At 41.5% G+C, this 14,147-nt stretch overlaps 1 protein-coding gene and 1 long non-coding RNA gene across 3 annotated transcripts in view; one reads left to right on the top strand and one right to left on the bottom strand.

Annotated features, from left to right (window-relative positions):
- Positions 1–5,684, top strand: part of LOC308617695 — a 31,043-nt gene extending 25,359 nt beyond the window's left edge. Inside the window, exon 4 of the long non-coding RNA XR_014015909.1 lies at positions 5,600–5,684. This is a non-coding gene — a long non-coding RNA (uncharacterized lncRNA). The remainder of the gene's footprint in view (positions 1–5,599) is intronic.
- The window catches only part of GART (phosphoribosylglycinamide formyltransferase, phosphoribosylglycinamide synthetase, phosphoribosylaminoimidazole synthetase), a 28,161-nt gene that overhangs the window by 4,914 nt on the left and 9,100 nt on the right, over positions 1–14,147 (bottom strand). For both annotated transcript variants that reach the window (XM_081234962.1, XM_081234963.1), the window contains 12 exons: positions 13,719–13,844; positions 12,897–12,984; positions 12,250–12,335; positions 11,893–12,061; positions 8,508–8,739; positions 5,966–6,060; positions 5,566–5,675; positions 4,644–4,842; positions 3,390–3,641; positions 3,078–3,230; positions 1,261–1,467; positions 2–139 (listed from right to left, as the gene is read on the bottom strand). In XM_081234962.1, coding sequence (XP_081091088.1) covers positions 2–139; positions 1,261–1,467; positions 3,078–3,230; positions 3,390–3,641; positions 4,644–4,842; positions 5,566–5,675; positions 5,966–6,060; positions 8,508–8,739; positions 11,893–12,061; positions 12,250–12,335; positions 12,897–12,984; positions 13,719–13,844 — 1,855 coding nt within the window. The remainder of the gene's footprint in view (position 1; positions 140–1,260; positions 1,468–3,077; positions 3,231–3,389; positions 3,642–4,643; positions 4,843–5,565; positions 5,676–5,965; positions 6,061–8,507; positions 8,740–11,892; positions 12,062–12,249; positions 12,336–12,896; positions 12,985–13,718; positions 13,845–14,147) is intronic.

Here is a 14,147-nt window from a genome sequence, read left to right as displayed (position 1 = left end):
CCTGTTCCAGATATTAAGACAGCGACTCTTGCCTTTTTTGGTTGAACAGAGAAATGATTTTTCAGGATGCCATTCTCCAATACTGATCCATTTATTTGCATGGTTTCAATCAGATGCCTGACTTTCACACGAGGAGAACCTTTGTTTCAAACACACCCAATACATAAAAAAAGAACAAGAACAACTGTGAATTTTTCTTTTTTTTTTTTGAACGACAGTGAATTAACAGTAATATGGAAAGAGAAGTGTTCTATAAAAACTTGAGTACTGTATTTTATTCTGAAAATAAGATATGCAAGGACTAAAATAATAGGTTTGCTTTACTGATCGTCACTCATTCATACAAACTTCCTGATGGTGAACATATGTAACTGCCCACTTCAACTAAAAGCTACAGCACGATATCTAAACATAAAGTGGGTATGTTACTGCCTGCCAGTGTTCTGTCTCCCCTTTCCCGCAAGTTTTGCATCCACAACAGTGCTATGACCTCTTGGCTTCAAGGGCAGGCATGTGACCCAAGCAAGGCCATTCAAAGACTTGATATAGGATGTTGAGAAAGAGAGGGCCTCTCTTACTGCAATGTGAGTTGAAGGATGTGGGCTCAAGACATCTTTCCGGTATTTGGAAAGCCTGCCTGAAAGTGAAAGCCACACGATAAAGGGATGAAAGGCAGATACAGACAAAATGAACAAGGCTTGACATCTCTGTTAGAGAATCTGAGTTGGTTTTCTGTCAATCTGCCAATTTCTAGTACTTCTAACAGAGTTCTGAGTCATACACAGTACTGGTCAGGGTGCTTGCTCACTACTCCTTGAACTGAGCTGAACCACAAAGCAGACCCTGAGACAAGGTCTTACGTGCGAGGTGATTACTTTGGGAAGTGACCCTAGGGAACCAGAATGAGGATGGGCAAGAGCCAATATAAGAGTGTGTTATTAAACTGGTCACCACTGTGGGCAATTGGGGCTCGATTCCACTGAGACCCTCAAAGGAGCCATGTAGACTGTGCCTCAGAACTGCTCCCTTCTTCTGTCCCTGAAGTGGGCATTTATTCACTGGTTCTCACCCCGCTGGTCAAGGGTTGTCCCGCAGGGTGTAGTTGTGCATATGTGACTGCTACACAGAGGTGTCAGAGCCCTGAGGCAGAAATGAAGAGACGCGTGGTATTGCTGGCATGGGTGTTTTCATGTTACAGCTGTGTAAAGATAGTTGCTGTATCAGTGCTTGAAATAGAGCAACTAATTAAGGAACAGTTACCTTCAGGACATGCAACCACTCTGCCGATCACCCAGGCTTCTTCCTTGTGCTGCTGAATATCCTGCAGAATCTGCTGTGTCAGATCCTTTGATACCACGAGGGCAGCCCCAATCCCACAGTTAAACGTTCTGGCCATCTCTTCTTCAGAGAGGTGACCTTCCTGCTGTAACCACGAGAAGATCCTGGGGATCCTCCAGGTCTGGGCATCTGAAAACAGGCAAGAGTTGTTCAATTAACCTATTACTGACACAAAGTATAGAAGTATGTACATATACAAACCTATGGAAATTAAAACCAGCACTGCTCTTTTATAGAGGGTAAAACTATAAACTGGCCTTTCAGAAGTTTTTTTGGGATCCATTTGTACCTCAGGCATTAAGAACACCTTTCTTGTCACACTTGGCCAGTATTCACAATTGAGTGAAGTTCTGTGCTGTGTTAACTAACTAGATTCTTAGAAATACCCTAATGAATTAGATGCTCTAATGGCTGGATTCCCGTAAAGGTCGGCATACTACCCTTTTGTGAACGTGAAAAAAAAAAAAAATCTAGATCTAGGTGTAAGAACATATTCTCTAATACAACAAATAACTCTAATAAAAAATTTTAGGTAATACCTATATAGACACACACATAAAATTCTTTTTTTTTTTTTTGGCCCTGCTGCATGGCTTGCAGGATCTTAGTTCCCCGACCAGGGACTGAAACCGGTCACTGCAGTGAAACCACTGAGTCCTAACCACTGGACAACCAGGGAATTCCCAACCAATAAGCTTCCTGGAACAGCAATCTTTACTCATTGTCTCTGTATCTCTGCCATCACCCCCCACTCCAATATATGGGGGGTGGTATCTATCCTCACCAAGATGCTTTTTGACACTGCTAACCAGTGTCATGTTGAAATCCTTGCTCGGAGTTGATGCTTTTACATGGTTTACTGCCTGATTTTGACTATTCTTTTTTTAGAAATTCTACCTCCGCCAAACTTTAAGGTGGTGGATACTGGGGAACAACCTTTTGGTCCCTCCTATTTGCGATTAACTATTACTATCTGCATATAAGTACCCAACTTAACTTCTGCTCACAAAAACACTACAATAAATACTTCAAAGATTTAAAACACTGTGTTTCCACTTCCTATTCCAAATCTACTCACCTACTAAACTAGAAACTTGGGACTTCTTTTTTCCTTCTAAGCACAAAATGATTCTCTCCAATCCGTTTCCCTTCTCTATGCCTTGGTTCAGGTCTCCTTTACCCCCTGCACGGACTATATAATAACTACCACTTCCCTTCCCAGCATGTTCCTCATTCCATCTTGATAGAGCTTGAGCTTACTGACCCCCTTGGAGAATCTGCTTAAAGAATTTCATCTAAGTCAATTACACGAGGACTTTATGCCTTATAAACATGGCTAATGAAGCAAGAAAAGGTGGAAAAGGGTCAGTCCTGTTTTTTCCCCAAGAAGCCCCAATGATTTAAGAATTTTCCAGGTAGGGACTTCCCTGGTGGTCCAGTGGCTAAGACTCTGCACTCCCAATGCAGGGGGCCCGGGTTTGATCCCTTGTCAGGGAACTAGATCCCACATGCCGCAACTAAGAGTTCGAATGCCAAAACTAAAGATTCTGCATGCCACAACTAAAAAGATCCTGCATGCCGCACCTAAGACCTGGCACAGCCAAATATATAAATATAATATTAAAAAAAGGAATTTTCCACATAATCATATGTGTACTAACTATCCATAAAGTTTCCTTCCACAATGTATTTTTTCTCATAACAGTTTTCTGAGCAAACGTTCTTTTTAGCAATCTTACCTAAATCCACCCCAAATTTCTGAGGTAGGACTCTGGGGATGTTTTCTAGCAATCCCCCACCGGTAATATGTGCAAAGGCCTTAACATGTCCTGAACGCAGGACAGGTAACAGTGAATGGCTGTAGATTCTGGTTGGAGTTAGAAGTAAGTCACCTGTATATTAGGAAGATGAGACAAAAACTTAGTCTATGAATATAAAACCAAAACATACGCAGTTTGTTCCATTCTAACTTTAAGTAACAAAAGCCTAACCCAACTAAGTGGTTGCTCAGACATTCCCAAGCAGGAGAGTTTAAATGTGAGTATGTTTACCTAAGGCCTGGCCACCACAGCCATCAGGTGCTGGAGAGGAGTACTGAAGGGAAGATTTCGCTACAATTTTCCTCACAAGGCTAAATCCATTGCTGTGAAGACCAGATGAAGCTATTCCAATAACAGTGTCCCCTTCAGTGATTCTTTCCAGGTGAGGGAGTTTCTGATCCCGCTCCATTGCACCAACGGCAAAACCGGCTAGATCATACTCTCCAGGAGGGTACATGTCAGGCATTTCTGCCGTTTCACCTCCTGGCAGAAAGAGAAAACAAGAGCAAAGAAATCACCGAATACTTATAAACCTGTCTAGGAAGTAGTGACACCAGCTACTCTTCATATGAACAATTAAACAAAAGCTGTATTCTGCAAACATCTAAGCATGATTTCAGGGGAAAGAGCACTAATTTCCACAAAGGGTGAATATAGCCTCCAAACATTATTTTTACGGATGAATACTCAGTTGAATATAACACCATTTCTCTAGCAGTTAGTTTCAGAAATGCTTTCACCTGTATTTGATCTTTACAATCACTCTATGTTTCAATAATGGTACAGGCTTAGAGAAGTGATTTAATCAGACCTGCCAAACTCTAAATGCCCTGGCCTAAAAAATATGTCATAGTTCATATTACCACCATATTGTGTAAAGACAGGGTCTAGGCAGGCAGACCCAAATTAGGAACTGTTCTAAAAGATGGTTGAAAGGCAATTTTGGCTTTTGGGACATACTTGTCCACAGAAATGGTAATATAAAATAGGTAGTTTTGTTCCTTGGTCAACCTACAAATTAATTTTGTTCAGAATTCTCAGGTATGTATTTAATATTTCTGTAAACCTTGGGTATATTTTATTCTTAGTGTCATTTCTGTGGGAAAATAAGGCTTAAGTTAAGACTCAGAAAGCCAAGAACCGATCTGCCTCTGCTGCATGGCCATGAGGAGGAAACAACCCCCTACCCTGTCTGTCCAGGAGGCCACTGAGAGAGATGGGAGTGAAATGGTGGCTAAGGATCAGGGAGAAGATAAGGCCTGGCCGATGGTGGAGGAGTATGAGTCTCAGTCTGGGGACCAAGCCTTGAGGGGAGGGTTCGAGGGCCCAAAGGTCTCAGTTGTCCTTAGGTGGTATCATCTGTATTTTACTTGCCTCGTCTTGTGACACATAGTTTGTCTCGTTAGGTATACTGGTAACCGATCATGTTTGTACATAGGGCTGAAATACATAAGAAGGATGTGTGATTAAAACGGACGGTCATACCGAGGAGAGCACATCCGGCTTTTTTACAAGCTTTAGCGATTCCAGCAACAACAGCTTCAGTCGTACTGGGGTCCAGTTTTCCACAGGAAAAGTAATCGAGGAAAAAGAGGGGCTCCGCTCCTTGTGCCAGAATATCATTTACACACATCGCAACCAAATCTTGACCAATGGTTTCATGTTTATGACACTGCTGGGCAATCTACAGAAGAATATAAACATCCACATAAGAGAATAAGCTCCAAACTATATCTTGTCAATTATCAGTGGAGGCTAACAATATCACTGACTTTTGGCTATGTGCTCTGAACACCTAAAGACAAAAGAACACTAAATTCCGATAAGCTACTTGGTCCGAAAGTATTCCCTTTTTTCCCCTAAGATAACCCTTCTATCCGGATATAGCCTCATCAACACTGTGTTATTAGAAACACGTAGCTATTGTAGCCAACTGTATGATTACTTGGTGTGGTTCTCTTTAGTGCATATATGTCAAGAGGGGAAAGATATGTATTTAGTTTATTTATTTATGGCTGCGTTGGGTCTTTGTCGCTGCACGTGGGCTGTTGTGGCGAGCGGGGGCTACTCTTCATCGCGCTGCGCGGGCTTCTCATTGCGGTGGCTTCTCCTGTTGTGGAGCACAGGCTCTAGGCGTGCGGGCTTCAGTAGTTGTGGCATGTGGGCTCAGTAGTTGTGGCTCGCGTGCTCTAGAGCGCAGGCTCAGTAGCTGTGGCTCACAGGCTTAGCTGCTCTGCGGCATGTGGGATCTTCCCGGACCAGGGCTTGAACCCTTGTCCCCTGCATTGGCAGGCAGATTCTTAACCACTGCGCCACCAGGGAAGTCCCGAAAGATGTGTATTTGATACACAGTAAATTCTTTCATATCTTTCGTAAAAGGCCTTTACTCACATAGGTGTCTGATTACCTTCAGTTTAGTTCCAACACCATCTGTTCCACAGGCGAGCAGAGGATCGTTGAAACCGGCTGCTTTCAAATCAAAAAGACCAGCAAAACCTCCAAGATCAACATCACAGCCTGTTGGAGAGAAAATGAATTACTTGCTGCATTTCAACAGCGAAGAGTTGATCAAGAAAGCAGATATTAAAGGGGTATACATATCCTTTTGAGTTTAAGATCATGGATAAGAAATGCTTTTAATGTTAGAGGTAAGAAAGCGGAACACTACGAGTTTGGCTTAAATAGGGCAAGACTTACAGCAACTTGGCATTAATCGGGAACATTTTCCTCAGTAAACTACAAAGCACAAAGCAACACACAATGTTTGTCACAGTTAATGAACTAGCAAAGGACAGACTCTGACTTACCTGGTCTGGAGGTGGCTTTTGCTAAAGGCTTAATTTTCTCGACCAGCATATTTCCAGCTGCAATGTCTACCCCAGATTCCTTGTAAGTCAGGCCCCTAAAGAGTTTAAAAAAACAAAGACATCACCTAAATGCCAGGGAAGAATTATTTTAACCGTAAAATATTATTTAAAGCAGAAGATATCACTAGTGATTTTCATATCCCCCAGTACACTGGGCCATATCTAGAGACTTTGATTTAGCTGGTCTAGGGCAGGTCCTAGGAATTGAAATGTGTTTAAACAACCTCCTCAGCTGATCATCACTATTTGGAACTTCACTATTTGTAACTACTTCTCTAACTTGACTATTTCTTCCAAAAGTACTTGTCACAGGCAGTTAAATATACCAATATTTGGCCGTAATATTTCTCTGTTCAATTTTGGTATGGGAAGGAAAGGAGCGCCAAAACGGAGTCAAAAAAGTGAAAATTGGGATTATAAGAACTCTACAAAGAAATCCCTCAATAAGGAAACTGAGCCCTTACTGCAATAATAGAGAACTGTATGTTTCCTTATAACTAAAGACAGTAAGAAATAAGATTTTAAAAACTCTAAAAAAAAAGCAAAACCAGGTAATGATATTCAGTGCATCATTTCCATCTATAACAGTGCCAACAAGTTGGAACAGTACATTTAGAGATAAAGTTTATAAATGGCAATGTGACTTCATTAGTCTTGCCTTACAAAAATGACAACTCTGGACTAGTGGGATTCAGGGATACGTGAAGAAATATGTCAAGTTTTATTGGAAGCAAGGTGCCAGGGTACAGACTTGAGAGAAATTTGGCAGTTAACTCCAATAAAGTTAGCAGTCTGGGGTCACGCTTATATAGGAAACGAAGTTCTACTAGTTAAAAACAACTCTTTTGTCAGATAGCAATTGGCACTGTAGCCTCTCATCTTCTTCATCTTTTAAGAATCAGACGAGTATTAAGATTTCAAGTCACTTGAAATAGGTCATTTCAATAGAATCTAGTCATTTTAAAATAAAAAATAAAATTTTAGCATGGTATTTTAATGTTCAAAAAAAATTCCATTATTTAACCTTAAAAAATTTGCCTATCAGTAACAGTGTAACTTGAATTAAGTTGCTAAAAATTTCTCATTTTGTCCTAAAACACATTTATTTCTCATAGATGAACTCAATGAGCAATAGTAATTGTGATGAGATCAAAATACCCACATTTGCAGTTAATAGTTCATTGATTTTACAAAGGAATAGTTAGTTGTATATGACAATAAATGAATCAATAAAGGGTTACAAAATACATTTCAGTAATAAATATAAATGCAGTGACCAAATGAGATTGCCAAAATTTATAGTACAATCAAATAAAGTTGCAAAGTTAGACGACCAATATTTTCATCCTGAATTCTTTAACAAAATCATGAACTAAGATAAATACAACAGGGATTTCCCTGGTGGCGCAGTGGTTAAGAATCTGCCTGCCAATGCAGGGACACAGGTTCCCGCCCTGGTCCGGGAAGATCCCACATGCACGGAGCAACTAAGCCCGTGTGCCATGGCTACTGAACCTCTGCTCTAGAGCTTGAGAGCCACAAATGCTGAGCCCGCGTGCCACAACTACTGAAGCCTGTGCACCTAGAGCCTGCTCTCTGTAACAAGAAGGCTGCGCACCACAACAAAGAATAGCCCCTACTCGCCACAACTAGAGAAAGCCCACGTGCAGCAATGAAGACTCAATGCAGCCAAAAATAAATAAGTAAAAAAATTTATATAAAAAAGATAAATACAACAGTAATATATAAATATATGATAACTCAAGGGAAAAAAAATCCCTTCCCCCTTCTTTATTGATGAATAATTGACAACTGATTGCATATATCTAAAATGTATAATGTGAAAAAATCTTTCAACAGCACTGATCTCATTGAGCTTTTCAAACATGAGCTACCATGAAGTTTTTTCCATTTCATTTGAATATTGCTGTAACTAGTAGTTTCAATTCAAACTAAATGCAAATCAAAATCAGATCAGTCGGGCTTCCCTGGTGGCACAGTGGTCAAGAATCCGCCTGCCGATGCAGGGGACACGAGTTCGAGCCCTGGTCTGGGAAGATCCCACATGCCACGGAGCACCTAAGCCCGTGAGCCACAACTACTGAGCCTGCACTCTAGAACCCGCAAGCCTCAACTGCTGAAGCCTGTGCACCTACAGCCTGTGCTCCACAACGAGAGGCCACTGCAATGAGAAGCCCGAGTACCGCAACGAAGAGTAGCCCGTGCACCACAACGAAGAGTAGCCCCCACAACGAAGAGTAGCCCCCGCTCACCACAACTAGAGAAAGCCCACACCAGCAACGAAGACCCAACACAGCCAAAAATAAAATAAATAAATAATTTATATACATATAAAAAAATCAGATCAGACTCATAGAGTTAAGAATACAGAATGACTTAGTACAGGGTTAATGGAGTTTTCTACATCACCATTTATGCCAGTTCTGAAGCTGTGCTATAACCACCTTGGTCAGAAGTTTACCTGGGCTGCTGGAGGAAAGCTATGGCACGATAGCCAATGTCCTTCCTGTAAATGGCTCCCTCAAACTTTACAGCAGCTAGTCCTTTCTTGGCTCCTTCAAGGGCTGAGATGAGATTTTCCCGGATGGCCGTTACTGTAAGGACCCTACCCCCGTTAGTCACCACTCTGCCATCTTTTAGGGCAGTGCCCGCTTGGAACACCTCTAGTCCTAAAGCTTGAGCCTCAGGAAACCCTGTAAGAGAGCATATTTGACATATCAATTGCAGTAATAATATTCTACACTGTGGCTTATAATTTTCATAAGTTTTTTTTTAAATAAAATCTTTATTTCACTTAAATGAATCTTCACAAGAATCCTATCAGAAAGGAATTAATGTAATATAATAGTAAATACAGCCTTTCTCCTAAGAACACTCTGTTCTGCTCTAGGGTGACCACTGTATTACTAAAACCTTGTGTTATCATAAATCTCATGTAAGAATGATTATTTCAATAAGGAAGGAAAAAAAAGAAGCTAAGCCCTGAAAAGTCTGAAACTAGAAGCATAAAGTTATTTTCTCCTGAAAAGTTAAAAAAAAAAATTAACAAAACCTAAACATCATGAATAAATCCTGCATTTTTTTTTTTTTTTTTTTTTTTTTGCGGTATGTGGGCCTCTCACTGTTGTGGCCTCTCCCGTTGCGGAGCACATGCTCCGGACGCGCAGGCTCAGCGGCCATGGCTCACGGGCCCAGCCGCTCCGCGGCATGTGGGATCTTCCCGGACTGGGGCATGAACCCGTGTCCCCTGCATCGGCAGGCGGACGCTCAACCACTGCGCCACCAGGGAAGCCCTAAATCCTGCATTTGATCACATTTTTTACTGAAGAGTAAAAGAATACCTTTTTGCTTTATCATAGCCAACTAAATAAAGTTGCTTTCTTTTTTAAAAAAACCAATAAGATCATTGCAATGCAAAACATATTCTCAATCTTTTCCCTAATGCAACAATTGTAAAATTTTAAGACAAATATGATTTAAATTAGGTTTTGGGCTCAGCCTAAAAGAAAATCCCTGGCTTTATTTTTTCTTTTGGCTGCGTTGGGTCTTTGTTGCTGTGTGCGGGCTTTCTCTAGTTGCAGCGAGTGGGCTCAGTAGTTGTGATGCACGGGCTCTAGGGCGTGCAGGCTTCAGTAGTTGTGGCTCGTGGGCTCAGTAGTTGTGACTTGCGGCCTCTAGGGCACATGCTCAGTACTTGTGGTGCACAGGCTTAGTTCCTCTGCGGCAAGTGGGGTCTTCATGGACCAGGGATCAAATCCGTGTCCCCTGCACTGGCAGGCGGATTCTTAACTACTGTGTCACCAGGGAAGTCCCCTGGCTTCATTTTCTTTTGAATTAGTTTTAAGATCTCACATATGTATTTTACATTTAAAATATTATTAGACTGTGTTTTCTAAATTCTGAAATGACCAACACGGGCAGTTTATACAAAGACAACCTCTTAATTAAAAAGAAATTTTTTTTTCCTTATTAATTTATTTATTTTTGGCTGAGTTGGGTCTTTGCTGCTGTGTGCGGGCTTCCTCTAGTCGTGGTGAGCAGGGGCTACTCTTTATTGTGGTGCGCGGGCTTCTCACTGAGGTGGTTTCTCTTGTTGCCGAGCACGGCCTCTAAGCTCATGGGCTCTAGAGCACAGGCTCAACAGTTGTGGTGCACAGGCTTAGTTGCTCCGTGGCATGTGGGATCTTCCCGGACCAGGGCTCGAACACATGTCCCCTGCATTGGCAGACGGATTCTTATCCACTGTGCCAGCAGGAAAGTCCCCCCCAAAAAACTTTCATATCCCTAGTTTGTCCTTTTCCATTTCTCTTTTAGCACCATATTTGGTAATCTGTTAATACACATCTTACCTAGGTGTTTTTTTTTTTTTTCTGTATCAAATTTTCTTTAAAACAACTTTTTTATTGTAGTTGATTTATAATATCGTGTCTTCTAGAGGTGTTTTTATTCTTATTTTTTCAAAATATTTATATTTTATTTATTTATTTTGGCTGCTCTGGGTCTTAGTTGCGGCATGCAGGCTCCTAGTTGCGGCACGCGTGCGGGATCTAGTTCCCTGACCAGGGATCGAACCTGGGCCCCCTGTATTGGGAGCGCAGTCTTACCCAATGGACCACCAGGGAGGTCCCTCCAGGTGTTTTTATAACATAGGGGCGTTTAGTCACAGGTACTCAAGTATCTGGTGGTATCAGTAACACCCAATATTGGGGTGTCAGAAATAACTATGACTCCTGTCACCCCAATCTTAGGGAAATTTCACCAATACAAAAGATCTTGATTCTATCCCTTCCCTTTCTTCATTTTAAAAGGCAATCAGGGCTTTCCTGGTGGTGCAGTGGTTGAGAATCTGCCTGCCAATGCAGGGGACACGGGTTCGAGCCCTGGTCTGGGAAGATCCCACATGCCGCGGAGCAACTGGGCCGGTGAGCCACAACTGCTGAGCCTGCGCGTCTGGAGCCTGTGCTCCGCAACAAGAGAGGCCGCGACAGTGAGAGGCCCGCGCACCGTGATGAAGATTGGCCCCCGCTCGCCACAACTAGAGAAAGCCCTCGCACAGAAACGAAGACCCAACACAGCCAAAAATAAATAAATAAATAAATTTATATATTAAAAAAAAAAAGGCAATCAGCTCCTAACTGCCCAGGTGCCATGTGTGGGATGCACAGGGCAACGGACTTACTGTCTGGGTAAGACAGTAAATAGGATGTTTGAATCAAACACAGTACTGGGGTATTAAGGGAGGCCAAATGACAGCCTACTAGGGATTTTAAAGGTCTGGTGTTGGCCTTATCGTGCTGGAACTTATTTAGCATTTTAAAACACTGCTTTATCTAACATCATTTAACTAGATGCCTCACCTCCTATAAGGAGAAACAGAAGAGAAGGCTATACTTCTGAAACTTTTAATTCTGCCATCAAAGTGACCATGGGGTGCACTGCAAACTGAGGGGTTAATTTGTGATCATTCAGAGATCAAGCCCTGAAATGTTCTCCTTGATGTAATTTATATTAAAGTTCCTCCAACTCTCATACATTCCTATCATCTTCCTGGCTCTTGGAGGATGGACGAGAAAGGCAGCACTGGGTGATTCTCTGGAAACTTAGCTAGGCCCACTTAAGTCTTCATTGTGCAGGAAGAGAAACGGACGGCAGTTCTTTAAATACAGTAATTTTGGATATCTGGACACCCATATCCAACAAGCAACATGCTTATGTTAGAAACCTGTGAAAGGTTACTGATGTCTCTAAACCCTTAAAAGGAACACAACATTGAATGGGACAAAGGCCTACTGTGGTACTGGTCACTTGTCACATTGCAATCCAACCTTCTGTTCTCTGATATTCACCTGTTATCTCTACACCCTTGGTGTAGTCTCCTGGATAACCTTTACTTGCCATGACCACAGTTACGGCAGTGCGGTTGTCAAGCCAAACAGGCAGAGATGTGCAGAGCAGGCCATCTAAGGTAGACTGAATCACTTCATAAAGGTCACTTTTAAGAAGTGGGAGGATCACCTGGAAAAACATAATCAACACAGCAACTGGAAGAAATTTCAGTTGTCCTTAGACATTTTATTCACTGGGATACCAGAACTTGCATATGTTTCTCAAAGGTAATTATTTCAAGGCTGATAAATCCTAAGATTAAAACAGCACACATATTCTACAAAGTAACACTTTATATTATTATCTTTATTACTCACTTGGCACTCTGGATCACCAAAACGGCAATTAAACTCCAGAACTTTTGGGCCATCCTTGGTCAGCATTATACCAGCATAGAGGATACCTTCGTTAAAAAATGGAAAAAAAAAATCTATAATTAAGACACCGTATTGCGACTATGAAAATCAGACTATAAACTTATAGTACTGAAAGTTTTGGAATGACCGTAACAAATGTTATAACAGTGGTCAATTAGAAGAAGAAAATGGTGGGCTTCCCTGGTGGCACAGTGGTTAAGAATCCACCTGCCAATGCAGGGGACACGGGTTCGAGCCCTGCTGGGAAGATCCCACAGGCCGCGGAGCAACTAAGCCCATGCACCACATCTACTGAGCCTGCACTCTAGAGCCCACGAGCCACAACTACTGAGCCTGTGTGCCACAACTACTGAAGCCCGGGCACCTAGAGCCCGAGCTCCGCGACAAGAGAAGCCACTGCAATGAGAAGCCCGTGCGCCGCAACGAAGAGTAGCCCCTGCTTGCAGCAACTAGAGAAAGCAGCGCGCAGCAACAAAGACCCAATGCGGCCAATAATAAATAATAAATAAATAAATAAATTTATAAAAAAAGAAAATGGTGTAAACTTACTCTATAAATAATGTCCACAATGACATCAATATGCTTACCTGTGTATGGCACACCCTCCTGCTGCATGCCATCCACTGTCCTCTGAAGAATAGTATTTTTAATTTTTAGCAACAAATCCTTAGAAACCTGGGGAACATAGAGACTTATTTAAATGTAACTGGTATTAAATTGAAAAAGTCCTCGCCCACACTGAGCCTCCTTTGTATACTTACAGTATATTCTATGCACACCTCATTAGCCTATAAATCGAGAATCTAGAGTTTATAAATTAATTGTAGAAATTATTGCACACACATGCTGCAACTAAGAATCCACATGCTGCAACTGAGACCCAGTGCAGCCAAAATAAATAAATATCTAAAAGGCACTATATTATTAGCACAAACAATTATAACTATCAGCAGTGAAAGGAAATGGGTGAGTTTCTGAAGTGCTAATCTATTTATAATATGCTCAATGCGTATTTTTCATAAACATTGTCAAGGAATTGTTTGGAAACATGCTCTATCCGTTATGAAGTAGAAAGACTAGAAGAACAAATGATAGTCTGACTTGGTTCTCAATTCGCCATACCCACTCTTACTGAGCACTTGTGTATAGGGCCCTGGATATCCAGAGATTAATAAGGAGGGGCTAGAAGGATCTGTTCAATCGATATTTAAGTTAGTTCCTCAAAGGCTTTTAGAAAGGGTTAATTTTAGAGTGAGACCAGAAGAGACACTTTTCATTTAACAGGAAAACCAATTTGCTGATTAGTAATATCATTTACAGAAAAAAAAAAAACCCAGAAAAGTGTCTAAGAGCTCTTTGAGAAGAACAAACAATGACTCCTGAACTTCAGCTGAGCCTCTGGGAAGTACCTGAGGTGCTGGACAATAGGCTCCCATTCCCCCTGTGTTGGGGCCCTGATCTCCCTCCAGCAATCGCTTATGGTCCTGTGCTGGGGGCATGGGGGCCACAGTCTTTCCATCAGTGAAGCACAGACACTGTAGAGAAAACAAACAGTCCATTTAACCTTAAATGCCAAAAAGTAAAAAAATAATTTAATAAGGAGAACTATATGTACCTTAACTCTAATTAGAGGAAGTTTTCTTTTTTAAAGTAAAATGATTTAAAACATAAATAACCCTAAGTTTCCTAGATCGAGAATCAAAAGATCCTGTATACTCTGTTCTGAAGGATCTGTAATTTTTGAGCTAGCTTGCGGGGGGGAAATATCCAGCTACTCTCAGAGTAAAAAATTTCAACCTTTCCCCTGTTTAAATAATGGGTGATATAAGTCCAATTTG

The sequence above is a fragment of the Mesoplodon bidens genome (genome assembly GCF_964165515.1).
Source record: "Mesoplodon bidens genome assembly, chromosome: 5".
Classification (NCBI taxonomy): Eukaryota; Metazoa; Chordata; class Mammalia; order Artiodactyla; family Ziphiidae; genus Mesoplodon; species Mesoplodon bidens.
Note: the sequence above shows the minus strand (reverse complement) of the source record. Positions and strands in the feature narration are given on the sequence as shown.